Genomic DNA, 25524 nt, shown 5'->3' on the forward strand with positions numbered 1-25524 from the left:
GAGGAGGAGTAAGAGAAGGGGGAGGGGAAGCCTGGTGGGAGCTCTGCCTCTCTCTGTGAGGGAGAGTGTGAGATTTCAGGACTCAGCTATCATTGGGAATAGCTCCAATTCTTCTAGCCAGGGAGTTTAATCACAGGGATAATATCAGACCACCCAGGCAAGGGCTATACTGAGCTGCCTTCATCTCTGCTATGTAGCCCGTCAGTGCCCAAGATCCAGCAGCCAGGATTCCTGCAGACAGGCTGACAGATCCATAGGAGGATGCGGCACTTTTCTCATTCTACATTTTCCATTTGGATAGAAGGTGGAAATTAGCAAGAAGCAGATGAGTTTACTAAACCTTAGGCCAGAGGAAAGGGAGTGAGGAAGAACTGGAATGAGCACTTCACAGTGCCCCAGCATGACCTTGTAGGAATAATATGCCACAGGAATCCCAAAATAGTGAGCTTCAGCTTAACATCAGCTACAACAATATTTGAAACCACACCACTCCTCAGTTACCTGTCTCAGTTGCACAGTGTGGTACCCTGGCCTGCCTTGTCCTCAGCAGAGGAAAAGTGCCACAAAGCAAACTGCCAGTGTGCCAAAGCACACCATACAGGTCCCAGTGGGCATCAGGTCTTTCAGTTTTAGAGCTGAGTAGCGCAACACAATGACTGCAAAAAGACCATTAAACTCAGGATGCAGGAAATATTGCTGAAATTTTGTGGGGATATTTTCCCCACCAAAGTTTTGGTTGGTTTTTTTTTTGTTTTTTTTTGTTTTCAGTGTTAGTCTCTTGCTTTGACTCAACCCACTTTATCTGAGTCTTAATCAGATTTATTTTCCTTATGTAACCATTTGGTTGGCTTTTACCCTTCCACTGATGGAGAGGAAGGGAAGTGTAAAAGAAAAAGGCATCTCACTCTGACTAGGAAGAGGAGCAAGAAGCCAGGAGATGAAGTCTGAGGGATATTTTTCTTTCCTCTTCCACACAGCTCTGCACTGCTGCAGGGCCCCATCTCTCCTGCTCATCCCCAGGCTGTTCACACAGGAGCTGGAATTACTTTTAATACTACCGATTTGTGGCATCAGCAGTAACATAACTGGTCTCAGCAGAGGTTGTAGGAAGTGAAAGTGTCAATGTAGTTTCTGCGGTGCTCGAATTGAACCCCTTCTGCTCTGAGGCTCCAAGGGGAATAGGAGCAGAGGCTTTTGTTATGATGCAGCAACATCTGCAGATCTGCAGAGAGTCACCAAATGGGCCAGGCTGAGCAGCTAGAACTCTTGTTATGGGAAAGATTACACCCTGATCATCAAACGTTTGGCAGGACTGTGCCTTATCAAAATCACTCCCACTGGGAAGTTTTGAAGCAGAGAGTGTCTAAATGAAAGCCTGACTCTTTCAGGAGAAGGAAGAGGGGAATTCAGCCATCCACAGCGGCAGCACTAACTTGGGTTTTTTTTTTTCATTGTTAAATGGATGCATACGCTGGAAACACTACAAAGGAATTTGCAAGTTTGTCAGGTTTCCCAGGAATGTCTCTGGCAGGTCTTTGTCTGGAACATTTTCTGGAGACTGGAACACTTATGCTCTGTATGCATATGTATATCCTGTAAGCTGGTAAGCTCCCTGAGCAGAGAAGGAATGTCACAGGCCTTTGGCCAGATCAGCCTTGGTACACACACAGATTTCACACTTCCCAGCCTGTTAGCCGCAGTTCTTCTCTTCTTCTGGCTGGCTGATCCTGCAAATTCAAATCTGTACATAAAATGAAGGTGTTTTAGTATGAGGTGTGATCAGCAAGCTGGCCTGGGTAACAAAAAGATGGCCCTAGAAAAATCTGTTCATATTACATGGTTTCTTCAAGGAATTTGTAGGAGGTATATTTTGTGCCACTATTCAGACAGTGTGTTAGAGATTTGTGGTTTGGGGTTTCCTTTGCCTCTTAAGGAAAGAGGCAGGTTAAGATCCTGTGATGTTTCCCGTACTGGGGTGGCCTGTTGGATTCCAGTATCTCGATGCATTAAGGAAGGCAAGGCAGATGGACTGTTTCCAATAGTACTGGAAGACCTTGGTGCTCTGTTAGACCAAGTCATGCTAGCCTGCGCTAGATCACAGATGTACATGGGAGCTCTGTGGTGAAGCCAAGAAAATGCAACACACGGACTGGGGAGAGGATAGATTAACAGTGAATATTTATAATGTTGTAGCATCTAGTCATAGTCATTTCTGAAGGCTGAAAGAAGAAAAATATAACTGAAAATGCAGCAATCTTTTTTTTTTTTAATGGCAAGTTGTTAGCTCTTCCCCTCAGTTCCTGGGAATGTAAGTATTTCACTGCTCTCAAAAGCCTCAGGGGTATGTGTGTCTGAGGAAGGTGAAAATACAGTGACTATGGAAGCCAGGTAATGGAAGAAAAGAAATATCTCTTTTTACAAGCTATTGGATAAAGATAGTATTGCTGGATTAATGGTAAGTAGTAAAATGGAAAATTAGGGATTGTCTGAAGGGTCTTGAAGGAGTCAAACTGAGCACACAGGAAAGAATAGATCAAAAGGCAAAGGAGAAGATATTGCAAATGATGAGACATTTTGCACATTTTCAGTTTTCTAGTGGAATGTTTCCTTCTTTGAGCTTATTATATAGTGTCATCTTGTCCTGTCTGAGGCATCAAAACCTAAAGATTCTGGTCTGGTCCTAAGGTAGAGGAGCAGTGATCATACATGTGTCTTACCATGATCCCTGTCCAATCTTTCTTTAAAGGAAAAGGTTTCTCGGTGAACTGTTGGTGTTCATATATACCTTTGAAACTTTTTGATAGGGTACATTGTGCCAAAAACTTTGTGGCCTTAGGTCTCCTCCTGTTTCAGACTGTGAACTTTTTATCATATTGAAGGTTTTTTTGGAAGAGGCAATAAAGCAGGCCTATGATGACTGCGTTCTTTTGGCATCTCTCTTAGTCTTGATCTTTGAAATATGTCTTGAACTCTGCATCCCTTTTCCTCCTCACCAATCGGAAAGATCCAAATGGAAATGTGAGATGTGTGAACTGGAGAGGAGACTTTGTAGATGTCCAGTCCCCAGCACTTTATAGGCAACAGGATATGACTGGCCTCTGGCAGAAAAATACTAAAACTGCCAACTGGGGAGTGAAGTAGGCATTTTTTTGTAGTGCATTGCTTGCTCAGTGTTGTAACACATTGACCAGTGAAACTCTGGATCTGCTGTTCAGGATGTTGGTAATGAAAATTTAAGTCACTTTTCCACTCTCTGCCAAGAAGGGCAGAGTAACAACTTCTAGTGATGATGTGTCCCTGTTCACCCTGGTTGACTCCTGCAAACTAGCAAGAGAAACACTCAGGCTTTTTAGGAGGCTTTTCCTGAATCCGTGGAGACTGATCTGCAGCACTGATTTATTTATTTTTTTGGGGGGCCATTGTTAACATTTGCTGTTTTAGCTTATTTGAAACATTAGATAAGAACAAAATGAAATGAAAATACTCACTTTATTATAGAGAAAAGGTTCTTGAATATGATAATGGGAAACTATTGAAAGAATAGTATAATGTAGATCAGAAATATGCAAGATACTAAGCTGCTCTTCTAACTCTTGCTTGTGAATTCTTAAAGGTACTATACAATGGGTCTTTTTCTGTAGGATGCTACTCATTAGAAACAAGTTCTATCCTGGAATTTTCTTTCTGCCTCTCTGTATTTGGAGATTTCATATTTCCTATTTAAATTATAAAGCAGATTAACAAAAATGAAACCCTCAACTTTTATATCCAGCACTTTCGGCTATCATTCTGTGTTGTGGCCTTGCTTTCAATCTTGAATTTATTCAGAAATAAATTTCTCTGAATAAAGCAAGACCATAGAGACCAATTCTTTTAAGCTTATGTGTCTCTGCTGTCAAGAAGGCAAGTGTATTGCAGTCATAAACCTACCTTGTAATGCTTGTAGAATTAAAAAAAAAAGAAAAAAAAAAGAAAAAAAGTATTTTGGCATTGTGCAATAATTTGTTTTTTGGCTTCTTAACATTGTATCAAACTCGGTATAACAGTAGGTATATGCGCTGTTAGGTTTTCTAACACAAGGCTCTATTTATTGATATGGCTGTGACAACCTGCATATTCTTCCCTCACGTATTTCTTGGTGTTAGATAATAAATAGAAGTAAATCAAGTGGGCTCTCCTCCTTCCATGAGAGTTTTTTGGGATTTACTATCCCATTATGTTCTTCACTCAGCATGTTCCTTTCAGCTTGTGACCTTTTTGCTGTCCCCAACAGTTTAAAAATTGTGGGAAAACTTTATGAATCATTCTGTCATGAGAGGTATTAGCTGTGTATTATCTTGCCTTTTACAGACTCCACAGAGAATGTATTGATGTGAGGAGAGATGTTTGAAAATAGGGATGCTTGAAGCATGCAGTGCAGTACCCACAGGTCTCCTGTCATACTGTCAGTGTCAGAAAAAATATTCTGAAGTCCCTCGCTGCTAGTGAAAAACAGGAATCTTACCAAGCAGGAGAGTTTGAACCCATCTTGATACAACTCAGTGTGAAAACTAACTTTGTTCTTGTAGATCCACACCAACAACCACCTTCCCTTGTGAGCCCCACTAGCCTGCCTTTCTTGGTTTTGGGAGTGTGTGTGTGTTTGGGGTTTTTTTGCTTGTTGTTTTTTTGTTGTTGTTGTTGTGGGTTTTGTTTGTTAGGTTTTTTGTTTTCCACTACCACAATTTCTGAAGCTGCAAGCTATTCTTTATGGAGATTTTGGTATCTGCTTTGATCCAGGTGCTATACAATATCTTCTTTTAAGCCAAAGTAACAGTTGATTTGCTGCTAAGTATTTGCCTCTATAAAGGGAAGAATATAGTTTCATCAGGTGCACAGGAGGACTGGTGACTAGAAAATGAAGCCGCTCTGCTGAGCACAGATGTGTTGGGGGTGCCCCAGCAATCCACGAGGCAACACCCTGGCAAGCTAATTATAGCAGCTGAAATGTCTCAGTGCATGGCACCGTAACAAGCAGTAACACCCATCTGGGTGGGCTGGCTGCAGCTAAACCTTATGCTGTTGCTGGTGTTCTTTCCCTCATTCTGAATCCCTTGCCTGTATTTAATCCTGCCGTAGTTTAAACACCTGTCTACCTGGAATGTGTGAAATGTCCCTACTACCTATGCTAAGCTATTTGCTCACCTGCTTTGCTTAGAAAGACGCCTTTCAAATAAACAATGATACAGTATTATAGAGAGATGATACAGAGAGGAAAGCATATTGCATTAATAGAGCAGGGGTGAGGTGGTAATTCATCACACTAAATGGTTCTTAGTATCAAGATGATGAGGAGAGAGAATTGGATAAAGTCATCTTCATTTCACACGTTGGATGTGTTAGCAAAGTTGCTGACAAGCTGAGAATTGTGTATATCCTATTTCATTTACCATGCTGGCCTCTGTGTTTGCCTCATTTGCCACTCTTGCTTCTTTTCAGACAATAAACTCTTTGTGGCCAGAAACTGTTATTGTTAGGTATTTGTATAGTGCCTGGCACAATCAGAACCAATTTGAAGTTTTCTGTTATTGCAATGAAGATGCTTTAATTTTTATATTAAATTCCACAGAAGACAACAACATTTAAGGGTGGGGTAGAGGCACCAAAATGACACCTAATGCTGTTTTCCATATAAGATGGGTAGCACTGCCCATTATTAAGCTTGCCCGATATGTCCCACTGTAAGACCTTGTTTTAAATTGCTTGTAATGTTCTGAAACTATCCATTTGGACTCATGTTTTCTGTGCTTGATGTTCAGTTTTCAGAATACTTCAGGCAAGGTGAAGTGTTCCAGCCAAAACCAAGGCTGGATAAAGAAAAAATATTCTATGCATTTTAATATCTACAGAACTTTTCTTTCAAATGTCTGGATCTCCCATGCTTTGGAATAGCAATATGGAATTTAAAATTTTGTCCAAGCTTGATTGCCCAGTAACTATCTGAAAAGCTTCAGGTGAAATATACTCAGCAGCACCTGCTAGAGCTTCTCAGCTTCCTGGAGATTCCCTCCACACTGAGGATGCTAAACTGAATTTCTCTGTAGTTGTACTTCTAGAGTACTGAGGCTTGAGTCCCCATTCTGCTGTGCTTTCAGTGACCTGGTCTGTATTTGGAGCCTGTCTGACTTGAAGGCAGAATTCCCACTCATTCTGCAAAGGTGTGGAGAACAGCTAGGACAGGGAGGTTATGAAATTTGGACCTGGATGTAATTTGGGAGAGGATACTGAAAACCATTCGGGTAAAAGGACAGAACTGGAAGGAATGGCAGCGTGGTAAACGTGGTCCAGTGAGGAGCCCGCATTCTGGGACTGGGTGCACAGAGAGGCTGGCAAACGGAGCGGGCTGGGGAGGGGAATAAAACTGGAGCCACTTGGATATAGGGCATCTGAGCAACTGGAAGAGGAACTGAGAACAAAAGTGTGGGAAGACAGATTAAATAACTACTCCCATGGAAAGCTCCAGGCCTGAAATGGTGTGGCTCGGGGGCCAGAAGTAGTGGTGAGGCCAGTGCTGGGTATCTGTAAGAATGAAACTGGACTGAGCAGAATAAGGAGAATGACACCTGAAACGTGGAAGCGGGGACTGACTAGGTGTGAATAATGACACACAGACAAGGAGCAAGAATGGGAAAGCATAGAGCTGTGAAGGGATGAGACAAAAGCGGTTGCTTTTAGAGAAGTGGGCAGAAGCCTAGTGCGTAACCACTATAATTTAATCCTGTCCAGAACTTGAAGTAGGAGTTAAGATTTCTGAGCGTACAAGATGCTTAGATGCTTTGTACTACTAAACCACAGAAGGAGTGGCAACCTACTGTGTTGCCAGTTGCAGTGTTAGTTCATGTTCCAGAATGCAGTCAGAGGATACGAAGTCTGCAGTCCTGCACAATTCTGTTGTAGGTATGAGTGTAGTGTATTGAAATGAAGCTGGTATGTACTTGTTTGAGTAATTGTGCACAAATTCTGGTAAAAGAGCATTGTTAAGATCTCAAAGCTGGGAGTTCAGAAGCTATGCTTAAGTCACACCTAAGTGACTTAAGCATCACCTTTGAGATCTGGAGCCGATGCAGGGCTAGTTGTTACACTCTTCTTTCTGGCTGTGTCCTGTGTCTTATTGGCTATATGCCTTCCAGTTGCCACAGAAGCGAGCAAGGGCAATACAGATAAGTCTTGCTTGTGACATGACGTTAATCTTGGTGCAGAACCAGGTCTGTTCTGTGCTCCTAAAAAGCAGCATGTGATCATGTAATTAAAGGCAGTCGTAAACTTAATTCTGACAATGCCTGACTGGGAATCTTAGTTTTGCAACCTTTGTAGTGCTTTGTAACCTTCATAAAATGTTTTGGTTTTTTTTTTTTAAATGTAAACTAATATTTACACTGCTGTAGTAGATACCATTATGTTATGTATTTAGGTTCGCTTAAATAAACCAACAGATAGTGTCTGCTTGCAGAGTTTGATCTTTCAAGAAGATAAGCAACACAAGAATACATTGGAATACATTTTATATGCTTAAAAACACATAGATAACTGCTTCAGAGCTTGATATAGCAAACCTACACTTAAGATGATTTTAGGCTATCATTAGCTAGTGTATTTACTTGTGTGAACAGTTTGGAAGTGGTTGGGTGAGAAGTTTCTTTCATGTGTGGTAGAGTTTGGTTTTGAATTTTATATCCAAGGTACATATGCTGTTGGGTTGTGCCTGTACGTGTGCATAGAGAGGGGTAGAGAGAGGATGGATGCATATGGCTGGGCTTAGTGACACAGCTCATGATGACTGGGCAGACACTCTGGTCTCTGCTCAGTGTAATATGAGCTTCTAGCTTTTGATTAGTGCATGTAGAGTTAATTTTTCACACATCAGGAAAGTGATGTTGCTTTCTTACTTTGTGATTTTTGCCCCATGTTTATCCTTTTCCTCCTTTGTTCTGTGAATGGAAGGGTTGTAGTTTTAATGCTGGTACTTGAATTCATCTCAATCATGGTGGCTGTTGGTGTCATCTCTCCCGCTGCTTTATGCAACTAGCACAGTTTTTCTGCATCTAAAGATTTCTCTTCTTTAGCAGTCTTAGTTCTCTTAGTACATACTCTATCCAGGTTACTTAGTGACACCTTTTGTTCTTTTCTTGGCTTTTAATTGTTTCTGATGTCTTTTTTTTTTTTTTTTTTCCCGCCCCCCCCCCTCTAGTTAACAAACCTAAACTTGGCAAGTGGAGCTATAAGCAAGGGGAATGCAGCCGCCCCACAGAGCTACCGGTCACCTCTCAACAAAAGAGGGTCATTGTGGGCTGTTCAGTCAGATGCTCATATAGCTGACAAAAGATCTGTCTCTTCAGCAGTCAGGTAAGTTAAAATTGCTGTTCCAGCTTTTTGAAGAAGAATGCAATGCACTCAGGAGCTCATTCATAACTTGTGTTTGGCTTCTTGCTCAGAAGATAACATCTAAGGGCCTAGTACTGGTTCTCAAGACTATCCTAGAAACTAGGCCTATGAAAATAGAGCCCAGAGCTGGCAGGTTCATGGTGAAATAAGGGCATGGGTGAACATGTAGAATGAAAGGAAAATGCCTGTTTGTGTCCATTTCTCATCCCTGCATCTGTAAATTTAGGTTTGCTGGTGTTGAGACATATATGCAGGATGCAGACTTACACCTGATACTGCAGAAATCTCCACTAAGGTCTCATCTTCATGTTTTTTCTTTGAATATCAAGTTTAGATTGTTCAAAGATAGAGCGGCATCTTGCAGTGTTTCTAAAAGTTTTTCTCAGATGGCTTATTTATGGTCTTTATTAATTCTGGACATTGGAATTTATATTTATGGCTGATATACCTATGGGACTCAGGGCAGAGGACTGTGATTCTGCAGTAAAACCATTCTTCCTGGGATTGAAAAAGCAGCAAGATTTACGCCAAGGATTCTGGATCTTGGAAGCTAGGAGCAAGGCGAGCTTGCTGCGGTAGACTCGGCTCAATACAGGCCTAGAACTGCTGGAGATTTGAGTTCTTCCTTTGCCACTTCAGTAAATACTATGTATTCCTTTGCCTAAGCCTTCATTTTTGTCTTTTAAAATAGAATAATGAGGCAGAGCTTCTCCAACACATGAGTTTAGGACTGGAAAGTACTGTATACATGAAAATACTGATTCTTGTCATTGGTGCCTGAATGCTACTGGAAAATGGAGGGAGGTGAGAGAGGCAGACACACAGTGCAGAAGGCATGTGACCTGAGTGGTCATCCTTTCCCAAATGGGTCCTTCAATAGAAGGACTGGAATGGGATTTGGAAAGCTCAAGTAAAATTGTTCTTACTTCATCAGTCACTGCATTTCGTCTTGCCTAAAGAGGAATGTGAGAAATGAATTCCTGGCCTGTTTCTGTTCCAGCACAATGTTTGCCTCTGGGGTTTAGAGTTGAGAGAGGTGGTGATGATTCTGCTCTTGGAGTCCAGCCAGGTGAGCTATTACCTAATCCAAATAAAGAACCTATCCAACAGGTGTAAACTGCTTTCCCCTCCTACATAGCTTGAGAGAGCAGCAGAGTGCAGGCTGTCCTAGAGCTTCTGTTCCTTTCCCAACTCTGCTTGCAGCTCTGCATGGACTCACAGAAATGGCTGGAAAAGGACTACTCATGGTCAAAATCTTCTGTTGCAGAACTCTGCAGAAGTCACTGTAATTACAGCAATTAATGGTTTCTCTGAAACTATTTCAGTTATATATTACCTGTAGATCTGAGAACCCACCATTTAATGCCCAGAACTCCACTCTGAATGACTTCCAGGGCTGTGCCTCATCTAGCATTGTATGCATAGTTTAATGCCTTTAGAAATTCTGTCTTATTTTGTACAGCAATCCAAAAGTACTTCAGAATTCTTTGGCCACAGCTGGTATAAGATTCCCTCTTCAAACCTATTATGAACCATTTGGTCTTTCAGTACTTCAGTTGTTCTGTTTTTACCTTCAGAGCAAGAGACAGAAAGATGTCTTAAGACCCTTTATTGAGTTACTTTATTTTCATGGCTGCTTGTATTGAATGGCCAGAATACTGGGAGTTAAAAGTTTTTATGTAAATCTGGAAATGAAAAAAAGGGATTCTTGAGGCAGTGCTGGATTACTTGAGCTGTGTACTTTTATTTAATGAGAGAATTCCAAAAGGAATATCAAGGTCATGATATATGGAGATGGCTATCTTGTGTTGTAAATGCCTTTTTTGCTACTTGATCTGTTACATTGGAGCAAGCGGTTCGTAAAGGGTCATCTGATGGGTGTCAGCCTGTGCTTAGTGCAAGATGACTGAAGAAAGGCTTCCTGTTTTGTTCCATTAAGGTTCTGGTCTATCAGTTGTAGAATTCAGCAAGGATGGAAATGTTTTGTAAATGGGTCTCTTATCTGGCTTGCACTTGGCTCCAGTTCAAACATCTGCCTCTGAAACTCAGTCCTTACAGTTTTTGTATAGCTCTGTGGTAAATCTAAGCCATTTTAGTGCTTCTGAGGTTTGTTTGAAAATTTTGTTTTGATGTTTGCAATTTAAAAGATTCAAGCTATTCTTACTGACAAATCTTCCTCCTCTCTAAATTCCCATTCTCCCAGTACTGGCTTATCTAAATGTTTCTCAAAAGAAGTTCTCCCTTCTTTTGTTGAATTCTTTTGGCTGTATGAGATGAGGTGCCAAATCTTTGCCAAAAGGCAAAGGAGATCTTGAGTTTGTAATTTAGAGACAGAGAACAGTTCTGGATATGTTAAAATGCTATTTTATAGATCTGCACTGCTGTGTCTTTTTTGAGGTGTGGGGGTTTTTTTGTCACTTTCTATAAGCATTGACACTATTCCCACTCAAATGAAGGTTTAGGCTTTCATTGTGCCCCAGACAAAGAAGCCTGCAGGGCTACACATGAGGTGGTATGTTCCAAGTTGTACATGGGCTTACTTCTGACTACCACAACATGGCTGTCAGTCTCTGCCACATTTGCTGCAGCCCTGCCTTTGTTGCCCTCTGTAGTTCATTGAGGTTATGCCAAATCTACTCTCTCCTTCAACCTTAGTCCCGTCTCAGTGCCCTATTTCAGTTCCATCTCAGCTTCTCACTCTATTCATCAGGCAGGATTGTCACCCTTTCACAGTCTGCTGTAAAGGCACTAAACATGGTTACATATTTTGTAGTAGAAGTAATTAAAATTCCCATATATAATTTTTACCACAATTTTAGTAATGTAATCTAAGGACAAATATGAAAATGATGCCTCATCTCATGCAACTAATTTCCAGTTGCTGAAGCCAAGACCTTACTAGAACTGTTCTTGAAGAAGCTTTCTCTTGAAAGCATTCTCAGTTGCATAATGAAGGTAAATCAGGTGTTTAAGAGAACGAAGCTTGTTGATTCAGAACCTAAACTAACTGTTGTGGTTTAACCCCAGCCAGCAACGAAGCACCACACAGCTGCTCGCTCACTCCCCCCACCCCAGTGGGATGGGGGAGAGAATTGGAAGGGTGAAAGTCAGAAAACTCACGGGTTGAGATAAGAACAGTTTAATAATTCAAGTAAAATGAAATAGAACAGTAGTAGTAGTAATAATAATATAATAATACAATAATAATATACAAAGCAAGTGATACACAATACAATTGCTCACCACCTGCTGACCGATGCCCAGCACGTCCCCGAGCAGCAATCGCTGCCCCCAGCCAACTCCCCCCAGCTTATATACTGAGCGTGACATCATACGGTATGGAATAGCCCTGTGGCCAGTCTGGGTCAGCTGTCCTGGCTGTGCCCCCTCCCAGCTTCTCGTGCACCGGTGTAAGCACTACTTAGCAACAACTAAAACATCAGTGTGTTATCAACCTTATTCTCATACTAAATCCAAAACACAGCACTATACCAGCTACTAGGAAGAAAAAATCAACTCAGCTGAAACCAGAAACATGCCAGCTGAAACCAGAACACTAACTTTTGAGTACCTGTTGGCAAATAGTTGCATAATCCCTAGTTGTGGGGATGGTAGATGTTCCAAGAAGCTTCTGGCACTGGAATCTGCAGCTGCTGTGTCACTTGTTTTTTGAAAAAGACAGTGGATTTCTCCTCAAAGAATAACTTGGGCTCTGCAGGTCACTTAATCTCCAAGACCTGGACCAAAGCTAGTGAGAAAGACTTCTTTCTAACTGGTACAGATTTCTGTGTTTTCAGTGGGCACCTTGGATTCAACAGCAGCCATCCTTGCTCAGGTTCATCTTTTAGAACTCATATGGGCAGTCTGTTGGCAGTAATCCAGCAGTGAAATGGTCAGTGTTTTCTCAGACCTCTGTTTCGTTAGCTTCTTGTTTTTTCATAACATCTTTCTCAAACCTAAAGACAAGATCAACCTAGCTGTTCCAAAGTACTCAATGTATTTTGTCCTTGGATATTCTGACAGATTTATCTAACCTGGTTAGGGGAGGCAGGCAAGCAAGCTTCCCTGTCATCAATCAGAGGGTAGAATGGCAGTCCAAATTATACCAGACAGCCTGGGAGGGCTACTGCAGTCAGAAACAAGGGGTTCTCCTCTTCTCATTGCTTGACATGCCCGAAATACTTCTTAGCTCATAATTTCAGCCAAGGTGCTCAGGTTCATCGAGAAATGATGTTTTGTTGGTGGGCTGTCCAATCTGGGTTAAACTGTATAAAACCAGACTTTTTCAATTTTCTGATCTAAGGGTTTCTAAGTCTAATTTGCTTTGGTGCCATTCTCAGTGGTAGTAACAGCAGCAGCTGCTCAGGGCTTCATGGGCTGTGTGCACGTAGCTGCCATACGTCCAGGTTCCCAAACAGGCTCTGCTTTGTGTATTTTCATTTTTATTTTTCCCTGCCTGGATGTATTGAATGGGGTGGGAAACTAGAAGATGCCACCCAGATATATGGCATCTCAGGCTTTCAGGAACCCCAAACAGTATGCCTTGTGTCTGGAAATTCTGGAAATATCTGATGTGCGGTAAGCCTGCAGCTTTTTGAAGGAATCAGACTTCATGCCCATTCACAGCATAGTTAGAGCACTCCCATAGTAGGTGCTGCTGGGTCACATTGCATATATTTACTGCTCACGTACCAATCAGCTGAACAATATGGGTGCAGGAAATCCAGTACCACTTAAAATGTTAGCTGCTTGTGCCTGCTGTAATAGCAAATGTGTATTTATTTGTATCCTAAAAATTATACACAGAAAAGTGATTGTACACTCCACTCTCTTGCACACCCCAGCTCACAAACTAAGACTCGTGTGCCACATCCCCTGACAATCTTACACTGCTTTCACAGTCTCCCAAACCAGGACCACCTTTTTAATCACTGGCCTTTCTTAGCCTCCGCTGGGTAGTGGATACTTTATAGCCTCCTTCCCCACCTAGCGCCTACTACTGCTTCATGCCAGTTTCATTTACTGCTAGGGGTACATGTACTACATGTTCCAGGTTTCAGATGTTCTGTTCTTATCATACTAAGTATATATCCTTTGGACTTGTGAGGATGTGGAAGAGTCTCTGATCTCTTTTGAGAGTTTATTCTGTGCTGGTGTAAGTGGCTTCTCTATTTCCACTGAAATTTTGTGTTTTGCCAGAAAGACCCCAGACAACTATCACAGGCTAGCTGTGGTTCACCAGTCTTGATGCTTTGTGTTAAAGGGGCAGCTTGCTGCATTTGACATAAAGGGAAGGTGAAAGTGGCTTCATTGTTTCCTCAGTTTTTATTTTAAATTTTGGAGGTGTGGAATGTAAAATAAGAAATCAGGCTTGGACCCTGACTAGACAGGCTCTGAAGAGCTTTGAGAAGAGCGATACTAGAGTAGCCAAGAGACATGCTAATGTGCAAGGTGATTCTCACAATGATAGAAGAGTGAGCAGTTGATGGGACAGTCTTGCTTTTTTGCAAGACTCGTGAACTAGGCCAGAGTGGGCTTAGCATGGCAGAAGCAGCATGGACGTTGCAGTTAGGGGCTGTGGGAAAGAGCTAACTACACATGGGCTTGCAGCTAGAAGTAAGGAGGAGAGAATTCCCAGGGATCTTGGCAGCTGATGCCAGGTTTTTATAAGCATAAATCTATTTCTCTGTTACATATATGTTGCCTTGTAGTTCTGCATCTTAAGGGTTGATAGTGACTCTATTCTCTTCCAAATCGTTTGTTTCAAGCTCCCTGCAGTCTCTTGCAAGGTAGAGGCTGCCCGACTGCTGTCCTGTGCCACACTTGCCAAGTGGTCAAAGCCTATTTGTTTGCACAGCATCTGGGTGCGAGCTAACTTGGAGACTGTGCTGCACTGATGCCTCTGGAGGAAATGAAGGGAGAAAGCAGCAGGCACTGAGGGCTACACAATAGGCCTTCAGTTTGGTTTGAGCAAACTGCGTTGACCTTAACACCTCCCTAGCTAAGCAGCACAGAAGTGCCAGAGCAGCAGCAGACCAACAGCACAGAGTCCAGCCCTGTGCTAGCATAGCCACGTGTCTGTTCCTTGCTCCTCATACCGCTTGCCCTCTTTTCTCTTTACTGTAATGCCTAAATTAATTCAATTTCCTTGTTTGAGGCGGAGGAGTAATTGAGGGTGGGTACAGTGATTTTTCCATGACTGATCCCCTGTCTGTGTCTCCTCAGCAGCTCTGTCATGCTGATGCTGCCTGCGGTCCTTGAGAAGCAGCATTTCTGAGAGCCCCGAATTTGGGGTTTGGTCTGTTATTACCTTCTGCTCAGAGGAGGCTTGAGGAGGGCCGGCAAAAAATAGAAGCACTGCCTGGGTAGCTGTACGTTCTTGCAACTCATCCTGTCTCTAGTTTGTGCATGTTTTTCCTCTGCCCCATGCATATTTGTGCCTGTAACAGCCTTCCCCCACCCCAGCAACCTCTTACCCTTTTTTTTTTTTTTTAATAACACATCTCCCAGGGTCACCAGTGACAACTTGTTAACTGTGGAAGTGAACTGGCCGACTAAAACTTCAGAAATACATGGCTTGCCTTGTATTTTTTTTTTTTTTTCTATATATATTTTGGTCACACTAAAGAAACTTGTGATGGCAGGTCCAATTACTCTCCATCCTGCTCGGAAATTGCCCTGAGCCTCAGCACCATGGGTTGGCACAGTCCTGAAGGATCCCTGCTTCCCACAGCTAGGCCTTGGCTCTGTCTGTCTGGAGCCTCCGGGAGAGGAAAGGCGGAAAGCTCGTGACTTGCCCAGACAGCCTGAGGCCTGGGCCTGCAGCCTCGGCTCCCCAGACGCTGTTGAGTCGGACTTGGCTGGCAGCCGCCGCGCTGTTACTTTTCCGAGGTAATAAGTGAGATTAATCGCAGGACCCTTTCCAGAGGCGAAGGGGGTTTGGGCCGCGTGCAGGGAGAGCGTAGGAGCCAGTGCTGGGGCTGTGAGCTGGAGGCGAGAGCTGGGGCCTTGCAGCAGGGCAGAGCGGGGCACCAGCGGGCTTGTGTGAGTGCGGCCTCTCCGCTCAGCTACTTCTGGGAGGCTTTGCTGGAGCTGTGGCCTGAGGCCTCCCTTGGACTGGCTCTAGCTGAGCACAGGGGGGCACAATGTCTGCATTACTTGTGTCTGCTGGCCTCGGGCAATTATGGTTTTTGCAAATAGCTCTCAGAATTTGAGGGGAGCAGGTTTCTCTTTGACTGCATGACTTCCTTTCAGAGAAGGTATGAGGATCTTTCCCGTTATTCCCAGCAAGCAGGCCATGTTGGTAGGTGGAGGGGAGTGACAGGGGTTTCATACCTTCCCCCAAGCCAATACTGCGTAATGGTTTTGGGTTTTCTCATTTCAGCTGCCCCGCAAACTGACCTTACCCTAATGTAAATACAGGATTTGCCATCCTGGACTGGGCTGCTAATCTGTCTAGTTCTCCTGTCCTGGGCTTCGGAGCAACTACCACCACCATCTTCAGTAGAAGCACAGAGAATGTTCTGATGGGCAGAAGTGAAATTCCCTGTCTAGGGGGGAAGCTTGCTTTTACCCTCCGCCTCTTAACAGCTGCTTTGTAGTTCTCACAATACTTTCTGTCCTACATGGAACAGATGTCCTACATCCTAGTGTAGATGTTGTTGTTAATCATATTTTTTTTTTTACTTTCTGGAAAAACTGTAGTCTCATTGAGCTGTAGCAGTGAGTTCCGCAGGTGAATTACGTATTATGCAAAAGTTTCCTTTTTTAATTTTCTTTCCCTGAATTTGCCAAAAGTCTCTGCACCCTTATTACATGAAGGCAAACAGAAATGCATGATTTATTTTCTGCACTATTTATTCTCTATGTTTCTATCATCTCCCTTCTTATTTGTCTCTCCTAAATTAAACAGTCCCATTCTTTTCAAGTTCTAAATGGAAATCTTCCCAGCACTCTAGTAATTGTCTGGCTGTCTTTATAGAAATGACAAGAAATGAAAACAGTACATCAAGTAGGAGTAAAACATTGGTTTTATGTAAGTAACACTATTGTATCTTTATTTTCGAACTCATAACTTACATATACTAATATCTTGCTGGCTTGTGAGCATGCTAAACACTGAATTTTTTTATTAATATGCAGTAGTTTTTCTTTAACTGTTGTGGTAAATGTAAAACTGAGCAACAGGTATAAGCAGTTCATGGTGATACAATTTTTTTTTCCTTCCCCTCCCCCTTCCTCCCTTCCTCACCAGTGAACTCTCCTCTTCCTGCTTTCAGCTGCCACCAGTGGATTTTGTTGGCTGTGACGGAAGTCACATGCTGTTTTCTGTTCTAATAAGCATCTGATTCAATATAGAACAAGTTGAAATCTTTTAGTGTCTTGCACTACTTGACTCATAAAGTCCCCCCAGCCATTCCTGGTCTTTAGGTCTTTTTGAAATATCCTGTGTAGGTTCTAGGTATTTTATGTTGCAAAGTGACCAGCAGATCTCCCTTTCCTCTGCATTTATTTAAACCTCCCAATCACCATTAAAATAGTTGCTTTCCAGAGTGGTATTCAGAGGGTTAATGTGACCATAGCTCTCACTTCAGTAGGTCTCATGGGGGAGACAGACTGTGCTGCTTACAGCCTTCTAGGAATGAGGGGACCCCTGTAGTCTTGTGCTCTGTGGGAGCAGATCTAGCCACAGCAGCCTTTCTCTCTAGAGGAGTTCTGAAAGGGTTACAAGGGAGCGTTGGCTGTTTCTTTGAGCTGTTTGGAAAGGACAGGCCTCAGACAGCTTGGCAGGAACCTGGAGCCCTGTTTTTTCCAGCCCAGCCCTTCCTTCTGCACAGAGCTGTCAGGGAATCCCACGAATGTCTGGTTTCTCCCCTTTCCTAATTTTTTTTTAGCAATATTTTTGTCCATCCCTGGCTCTTCCTCACACAGGGACCTCAAGTTTTGTCCATTGATTGGTCTTGCAGGTAGTGAGGTAGAAATGGAAGCTGTGCTACCGTGCCATAGCTGTTGGAATTAGTTCACAGTTGTGCAGCTGAGAAGGGCATTGGGAAGTTTCCCAGAAGAGCGTCCTTTCTGGCATTGATCTTAGGGCAGGTCCATCTGGCCTAAGAACAGAGGGATTGAATGGGCCCATCTTTGAACTGTGCTATTCCTGCGGGTCACAGCGAGGCACTTTGAAATCTCAGAGCTACATGTTCTGTATCCTCCCTACCAGACTCACAGCAGAATGCTGCTTTGTAAAAGTGGAAATCCCCTTTGCAACCCAGGCTTGTGAAGGACAGGACAAGTTAGCAACCTTTCCTTCATTTGCCTCATGCTCTCCAGGGCATGAAGTTGAACTCATTGTGAATATTTTGGAGGTTTCAAGGTCTGCCCTATACCTTTTCACTTCAAGAAAATGGAGGTGTCTAGAGGGTAGTGTTAGGAAGATTGGTTACTGGTGAGAGCAAAGGTCTTGAACAGCTGTGTTGAAGACATTGGTCTTGTACAGCTGAGAAAGAGAAATTGAATTAGGAGTATCTTGCTATCTCAGTAAGCCTGTCAGATGTTGGGAGCAGGGTGTGGTCTGAGATCCATGTGGAAAGCCTTTCCAGAAGCCAGCCCTCATGTGGGGCAGTCCCTGGACAACTCTCTGAAGTCAGCAGCCAAAGGGCCTGGAGTCAAGCTCAGATGAGTTAAGGGTTTCAGTGACCAAGTACAAATGCCAGAGCAGGAGGTAACAAAAGGGGCCAAAGGGTCTTCCTTCCTGCTAGGCTTTGTTTTGGGACTACCTTCCATTGTACAGTGAAGTTTTCACCGCCAATGCGTGTTCACATTTTCCATCCAGCCCGAGGTCATGCTTTAGCTTGGCTTGCTCAGGATGAGCATGATGCTCTTTTTGGTGTTTTATCTTGTGATATAAATGGGAATTCCCTGTGAAAAGCACAAAGAAACCCCTTTCTTATCACTGGAAGTGTTAGTCAGCCTTTCCTATGAAGATCCTGCTTTGTCACCTCATTTTCCCCTCCTTTCACACTGGGGGAGTTTTGTTGCTGACACAAGAGTTTGAGAGTTGTATGCTGTTGGCTCCATGACAGCCTGTTATTCTCCAGGGCTTCTCTGGGCTGCAGGTATCAAGCAGCAGCTGTTTGTGAGCCATGCAAGGCTCCAGTGTTTAACAAAAACCTCTTTTGAAAAAGGGGGAGGGGGGGGGGAAAAAAGTGTAAAAAAAGTCAGAAAATATTTCAGCTTCCCTATGCATGTGGTGACAGCTTTGCTTGGTGATCCTGTTCACTAGCTCATAGGTTTTTGAAGTGTGTATATATATATTGTGTAATCTGAAGAAGTTGGGGCAACCAGAACTCCACTGTGGAACACTAGCTTTTTGTTTAGGGAATAGTGTGAATTATAATAATGAGTAACATCCGTGGTTAATAGTACTTTCTTAGTCTTTACCCAACACTGTATACTATCAGCCAGTGAGTAGTTTGACCAAAATACTCTGGGTAAGAGGACTTGATTGGTGATGAGCAAGAAAGCATCTTGGTGGCTCAAGAAAGCTGGCTATTGGATTGCCCAGAACCAGTGCCAATTACAAAGATTTTTAAGTACACTGTCAAAGGTAGGCTTTGCAATGTCAGGATGGAAATATCGATGTATCCAGAGTCCTTTATCATGAGCAGTTATTTCTAGGGTTTCATTCTGTAACGATTGTTGAAAGATGGATATCCTCTTAAAAAAAAAAAAAGGGGGCAAAAAAGCTAGGTAGTGCTTAAAGATACCACAGTTTCCAGACACTATCCTGTTGCACTCGCTGAACTCTTATTAACATTTCTCATCCAATTACTGTCCACAGCAAACCAGGTGGGGAGAGGCCAAGGCAGCCTGGCTGATCCAAGTCTACTGAAAACTGGCCTTGAGACAGCAACCTTTAGTAAAAGGAATTTCAAAGTGAGAGTGCCTTATCAAAGACACTGTTTATGTTCCAGCTGATGGTATCCATGATGTTGCATGGCTTCTCTGCTTGAATTTCAGATTGCGTCTGGCTCAGTAAATGTCTTCCACTGCTCTTTCTATCTTTCTGCTATCTGGCACATGGGACTTGCCTAAAAAGTTAGTCTGAGAAGATTGTTATCTGGCAGTGTTGCACATGCTACTTGGCAGCTGTCTGTCAGGGATGCTTAGCCTGGGCAAGAGTCACCCTTTGGAGCAAAAGGGCTGTGGCTTATGTGGTCTTAACCCTTTGTATGCATAAAGATGCTGCTGAAAAAAAAGATTATAATCTTCTCTGTGAAGAAGGTAGCCAAGTTGGGCTGTGAATGTCTTCAGTGTTGAAAATTGAGTTTTCTTCAAAATCCAGCTCAGAAAACTTTGTTTGGTAGACTGTGTGAAGAGGAGGAGGAAACCTTAAGTCTGGACCATCTGTTTCTTTTTTCATACTGGGATAAAGATGCTGATGAGTAAAGGTGTCAGCTTCACTTAGTATTTTGAAAAGCTGCAGATGCTGAGACTGGAAATTGAGTAAGCTTAAGAATTTTGTTTCTTGCTGCTGATGACTGAGTGTAAATCTGCAAGGAGGTAACAGTCATACCAATGAAGGTTTGGTATTGCTAGAAACTGTTTGAACTTTCAGATCCACATCTATTTTTACAACTAATATACCATTTTCAGGGATTTTTCTTTTCTGAGATTTTAGCCACAGAACAGCATAAATGGAATAATATCCTTTATATTAGTCAGAAGCTCAGGTTTGACACCTATGTTGGTATTTTATGATACTGATGAATAAGTATCTAGGATTTGTGGCTTCTATCACTTATAAACAATAATTCTGAATTTCAAATGAGAACTTCCCAATATTCATTGAAGACAACATACTGCTTACAGTGTAGTGTCTTCTACTTCCCATGCCTGTGTCCTTAAAGATCTTAAACTGTGGTGTTAGAAAAAACTTGAAATAACTTGTTAGAAAGAGTGTTCTGTTCAATATATTTCTGATCTCAGCTCCACTAGAAGACGCTTGGGTGTAAGATTCTTTGACAGTCTCATGATGCTAAAGATTTTGGCTGCTCTGTAAATATCTTCTGGTGGATGATAATTTGAACAGCATTTAAAGGCTTTCCAACTCAGGCAGTCACCATGTCAAAGAATACAATCTCATCTGTTGTGAAGAAATCAACAGGGACAAGTGTATGTGAAAGACCTAAGCCAAAGGCTCTTGAAACTCCGAGAGCCCCCAAAAGTGATTCTTCAGAGACTTTGCTGTTCTTGAGATGAGGTGCATTGATAAACACATCTCTTTATTAGAAAGAACTGCATAAAATATCTCCAGAATATTCTCCAAGAGAGTGAGATTTTGGTTCCTACTGACAGCAATCCTCCTAGCCTTCTGGTTTCAAAATTCCTTACAAAAAAACCCCCAAAAAAACCCCAAGAAAGTTTAGAGCTTATCCCTTATGAACAGTTCCAATAAAGGCTACCTATTAAGATTTTTTCGGAACAGATGCTTTTATAGAGTTTGGTTTTGAATATTGAGAACTTGCTAATCTTTCTTCAAATTTGAAAACCCTCAAGAAGGAGCTGTGTTTTAATGTGGAATTAATTTCCTTAAAAATCTACAGGAACAATAACTTTCTCTGTTATCTATTAAAGCTCACAAATATTTTATTTTTTTATTTTAATTTATATAAATAAATGCCTATAATACATTTAAAAATTATTCTATTAAATAAAATAATGAAATTGGTACAGGTAAAATAATTTTGAAAGACCAATTTTAGTAATTGCATTATTCGGGTATATTTCAAGAAACTTGGATCCAATCCATTTTTAGTGATTTAAATATTTTGTCCTTCTGTTCGGGACATTGCTTGTGTAACTGATTTTGTTTTTTTCGAAGATCAGAGTCATGTTTTCATTTGTTTCTGAAATTCCACTTTCCTGCTGCTGATGTTAGCCCAAATGATTTAAATATGAAAGTATTCTCTACTACCTGTGTAAAGAGAACGAAAGTTATGTGCGAATTTCTAGGTTGTTTTGAGGCATTAGGGGACAGAATATGATTCATGTAGTGCAGTGGTTTACTTTATTGGTATTTTCTAAACAGAACGAATTCTTTGTTAACATATTATGACCTGTAAAGCATTACAGAACCTGAATATGTGAGTATAGACATTAGGCTTGTGTTACTGAGGAGCATTTCTGTGACAGGAAAGAACTGTGGTGCTGGATATTTTGTTGTTTGCATGTCTCACTCTGAAATTATCTAAATTTGTGACATCGTATAACTTCATAGATTGTGAATTGTTCTGCTTGTTGTTACAGAATGCATGATTGTTTGCATCTTGTTTATCAAAATCTCACTCTAGTGTTTATGGTGTATATTGTTAGGTAGCAAAACTAGGTAACAGCTATGCTTGTCATTTACTTTCAGGTTTTTCTAATGTCTGTTATTCGCCTTTATGTGAGAGCTTGCTTACTGTCTTAGACTGCAACTAGTCTCTAGAGAGCCATAAACACAGTACACAACATGAAGGTTAACCTCTTTGCAAACGTTACTATGTTCAGCTCAAGCCACCTGGAGGCCATGTTTGGGCTCTTACTTGTCTTTACTGCAGAGTCATTTTCTGTGAAATGTACCAATTGTGGCCTTTGTGAGAAAAGTCTACTCTATTTAGAACATTTGCTGAAAGGCATCAAGTATAAAGAAGTGGCATATAATGGATATTTCTTGATCAGACACTGGACACTATTGTTATTGTCCCCTCTTGATGTGCCTTATCTATGCTAGGAGGGGACTCTTGAAAGGATATTATTCCACTAAGTGGCTGGGATATTTTAGTCTGTCCTTATAAGGGTTTAGCATCTGCAGCTGCATCTTTGATGTGCTCATGCTTAGTGTTACATGCAATCAGTTGGTGAAATTCTTGAGGTAGTCATTCCATGGTTCCCATCTGTGTTCCTGAGTCTGGGAGCTTCTGACTAATTATACAATTTTCTCTGTACGCTGTAGGAAACAATTCCATTTTGGCTCTAGAAAAAGGGATTGGGTTGGACTGGAATATAGGATTGCATAACTTTTTTTCATCTTTAACCACAAATTCCTATGAAAGCTGTTGCACTTCCTCTCTGAAGATACCTGCTCTTGGCTTTTGGTTTCCGGAGTCATTAGAAATATTCAACACCCATATACAGTCCAGAAGACCTAGCAATGGAAAGGCCTACTCAAAATCAGTCATTAAGGAATCAAGCAAAGTTGCATCCCTAAGGAAAGAGCACCATCCCTAGATCCCTATTCTTCCCTGAGGGGAAAAGATGGATATAGTATGCAGTTGGGATGACCAGCAGAGCTGGCACAACTGCATCATAGACTTGTCTGTCCACACTGGAGGAGGAGACATCACAAATATGGGTGCTTGTTCAAATAGACAGAATCTAAAAGCTTTTTTCTAGGTGCTGCAAATAAAACCAGTGCTTACAGTCTACCTCCTAGCCTGCAGTTGTAGGCCGAGGCAGAAATCTCAAGTAAAAGACTTCAAGCTCTAGGTGATCCAAGTAGGTTTTGTGCAACTTGAGCATCTTTTGCAGACAGGGTCTGACAGAGGGGGATCTTTCAACAAATCCTAGACAAGTCTGGGAACTGCCTTTTAGAGTGTGCCAGTTCTTTGTATTATACAACATAATTACCTGAACATCCTTTTACTCATCTTCCTCTAATGACGAACGCTGTCTGTCATCAGATTTAGCAGTTTCCTGGAGAAAGATGTCGTCAACCCAGTTTACTGAGGTAAGCCTGGGCCTTTTTCTGTAGTTTCAGAGGTGTAATCACAAATTCAGTGTTCTCTGTGCTTAATTGTGGTCTGTCAGCTGGCCTGCTTGGTCAGCACGTGCGTCGCTGCCTGCTGGGGAAAGAGGGAGACAACTGAGTGATTTGGGGCTCTCCTGCAATTTTCCACTCCACCACCTGCTTTGGAAGTGGCTGTAGAACTGCCAAACATGCTGAAGTGGTTAAGTGTACCAGCTCCTAAAGAAGCTGAAGGGGAGGAGTGGTTCTTGCCTGATGGGTTTTCAAAGGGAGCTGAGACTTTGAAGTTCTGTTTTAGCAGCTGCCAGGTATGCTGCTTCAGCCCTGTGCAGCACTTCTGCCCACAGCCTTCATGCATTGCATTCTTCTTTACAGTGCCAGGATGGAGAGAGGAAAATAAAAGAAAATTAATTAAACCAAGAGTGTGGGCATTAGCAATAGTGTTGCTTTATTATATTTTACCCTTTGAGATATAGTGCCTTGTGCCACGTGTCAGTGAAGCACCTTGCACTTGCTTGGGCCTATTAGAGTAATAAATTTATTTCACTTCTGTTTTCTTTGCCTTTCTAATTACTGCTTCCTCACATCTCTTCTGCCTTATGTCTCCTCCCAAAATAATCATAGTAATTTTAATCTTTTGTTCTGTAATGGCCATGTAAAATAGGCAGAGATTTACATCCATGATGCCCCAGAACTCCTTACTGAGACTAGAGGGACCAGATCATCTTTCAAATAAGGAGAGACAGAGAAACGTGGTGGCTAAACCAAGGCTTCATATAAAGCCTCTGTTAAAGCAAGAACAGACACCCCTCACTGCTGTATCTGCTGCAGGCAGTTAGCTGGGAGCTTCCCCTTTCCTCACTTAGCTTTTCTCTGCCAGAAACAAGATGCTGTAACTCAGTTTATTCCACTGAATACTGAACTTCTTTATGATAATGTGACCTCCTCTGTGATTTTTCTTGTGAAACATTGGGTTACTGGAAACGCTGCAGACTGAGCTCTGTTTTCAGGCGAAGAGGTAGATAGATTCCAATAGGAGGTGGGAATTTATGGAACAACATTAGGAGTGGAATGGGGACTGTATTCTCTATAGCTTAAAACAAAAGACAGCAAGGAGGCCAAAATTGTTGTAAACTGGAATAGTCTCTTCTGGCAAGGCAACACATTTCTGTGGTATTAATCCTTGGAGAACAAAATGCCAAAAAATGGGGAGGTTCTTGCTCTGCAGTACTTGAAGAGCTTGCTTTTCCAGGTGAGGCTTTATAAAAACAAGTCTTTCCACTCTTTTCTTGCAGTTCTTTATAATCCAGTCCTGGTATGTCATCACCAGTTTCTGGAGGCAATAGAGGGGGACAGATGCATAGGAAGTTTTGGGAAGGAGGTGCACTGTTGTTTTTTGGTTTGTTTTTATGTGGTGGGTTTTTTTTGTTGTTGTTCCAGTGCTGGCTATAGATTTTTCTAAAATATTTTCTCTTTCTGTATTAAAAATTGATAACATGTAATTCAAAATTGAACCTGCTGTTCTGTTCTAAATAGGCTGCATTTTAGCTATCAAAAAACTACAGCAAATATGTTTGAAAAATACCTTGTGAGTTTTTAGGGCAGAATTATTTTCTGAAAAGTAGTTTTCTGCAAGTAGGGTATCTCTGGAGGATTCTTAGAAGGAACACTACAGGCCTGGAAAACTTCTGTCAGTTTTAGCTTGAGAAGAGCATTGCTAGGAATTTGTGCTGCCTTGGTTGACATAAGCACTTCCAGAAAGTATCTTCCATAACCTCTAAGGAAGCTGGGTGACCAGTGGAGTGAGGGGAAAAATAGCACTTACCCTTTACACTACAAATACGGTATTGTATGACCATTGTGAGGCTTGCAGGGATTCCAAAAAAGCTAACTGTAAAACAGCCAGCACCACAACCTTGGGATTGCTTTGGTGCCAATATGCCATGCTGCTCTTAGGATGGCTGGAAATCTGTATGTCATGGTTTGTGTGTAGTATCTGTGTGTAGTATCTATCTGTAGTCTCTGCATTGGTAGCTTTTTTTTTTTTTTCTTCCCCCCCCCCCCGCCCCCCCCCTCCCCGCAATGTGTGTGATAGGATGGTCTCATCTATGCAGCATATAGTTACTGGGTCAGCTCCTTCTGCAATAGGTAGTAACTCATGCTAGTATTCTCTCTTTGTGGATCTGAGCGTATTCCACCACCACCCCCCGATTATATTTTATGTAATCACTTTGTTATAGACTTCAGAAAGCGTGTGCTGACACAGACAGTCACCTCTTCCTATTCTTAAATGTTCAGGGAGCTGCAGCAGGCGAGTA

At 42.1% G+C, this 25524-nt stretch overlaps 1 protein-coding gene across 7 annotated transcripts in view; it reads left to right on the forward strand.

Annotated features, from left to right (window-relative positions):
* TTLL5 (tubulin tyrosine ligase like 5) overlaps positions 1–25524 on the forward strand; it is a 151590-nt gene that overhangs the window by 78583 nt on the left and 47483 nt on the right. For 5 of the 7 annotated variants that reach the window (XR_015702251.1, XR_015702252.1, XM_087747363.1 and 2 more), the window contains one exon: positions 8228–8382. The exons of the other annotated variants lie outside the window; for them this stretch is intronic. Coding sequence is in view for 3 of the 5 variants with exons in the window: in XM_087747363.1 (XP_087603489.1) it covers positions 8228–8382 (155 nt within the window). In the remaining 2 variants the exon portion in view is untranslated. The remainder of the gene's footprint in view (positions 1–8227; positions 8383–25524) is intronic. 7 annotated transcript variants of the gene reach the window in all.

The sequence above is a fragment of the Nipponia nippon genome, unplaced genomic scaffold (genome assembly GCF_047370975.1).
Source record: "Nipponia nippon isolate SJK-2023a ecotype South Korea unplaced genomic scaffold, ASM4737097v1 scaffold_11, whole genome shotgun sequence".
NCBI classification, from domain to species: domain Eukaryota; kingdom Metazoa; phylum Chordata; class Aves; order Pelecaniformes; family Threskiornithidae; genus Nipponia; species Nipponia nippon.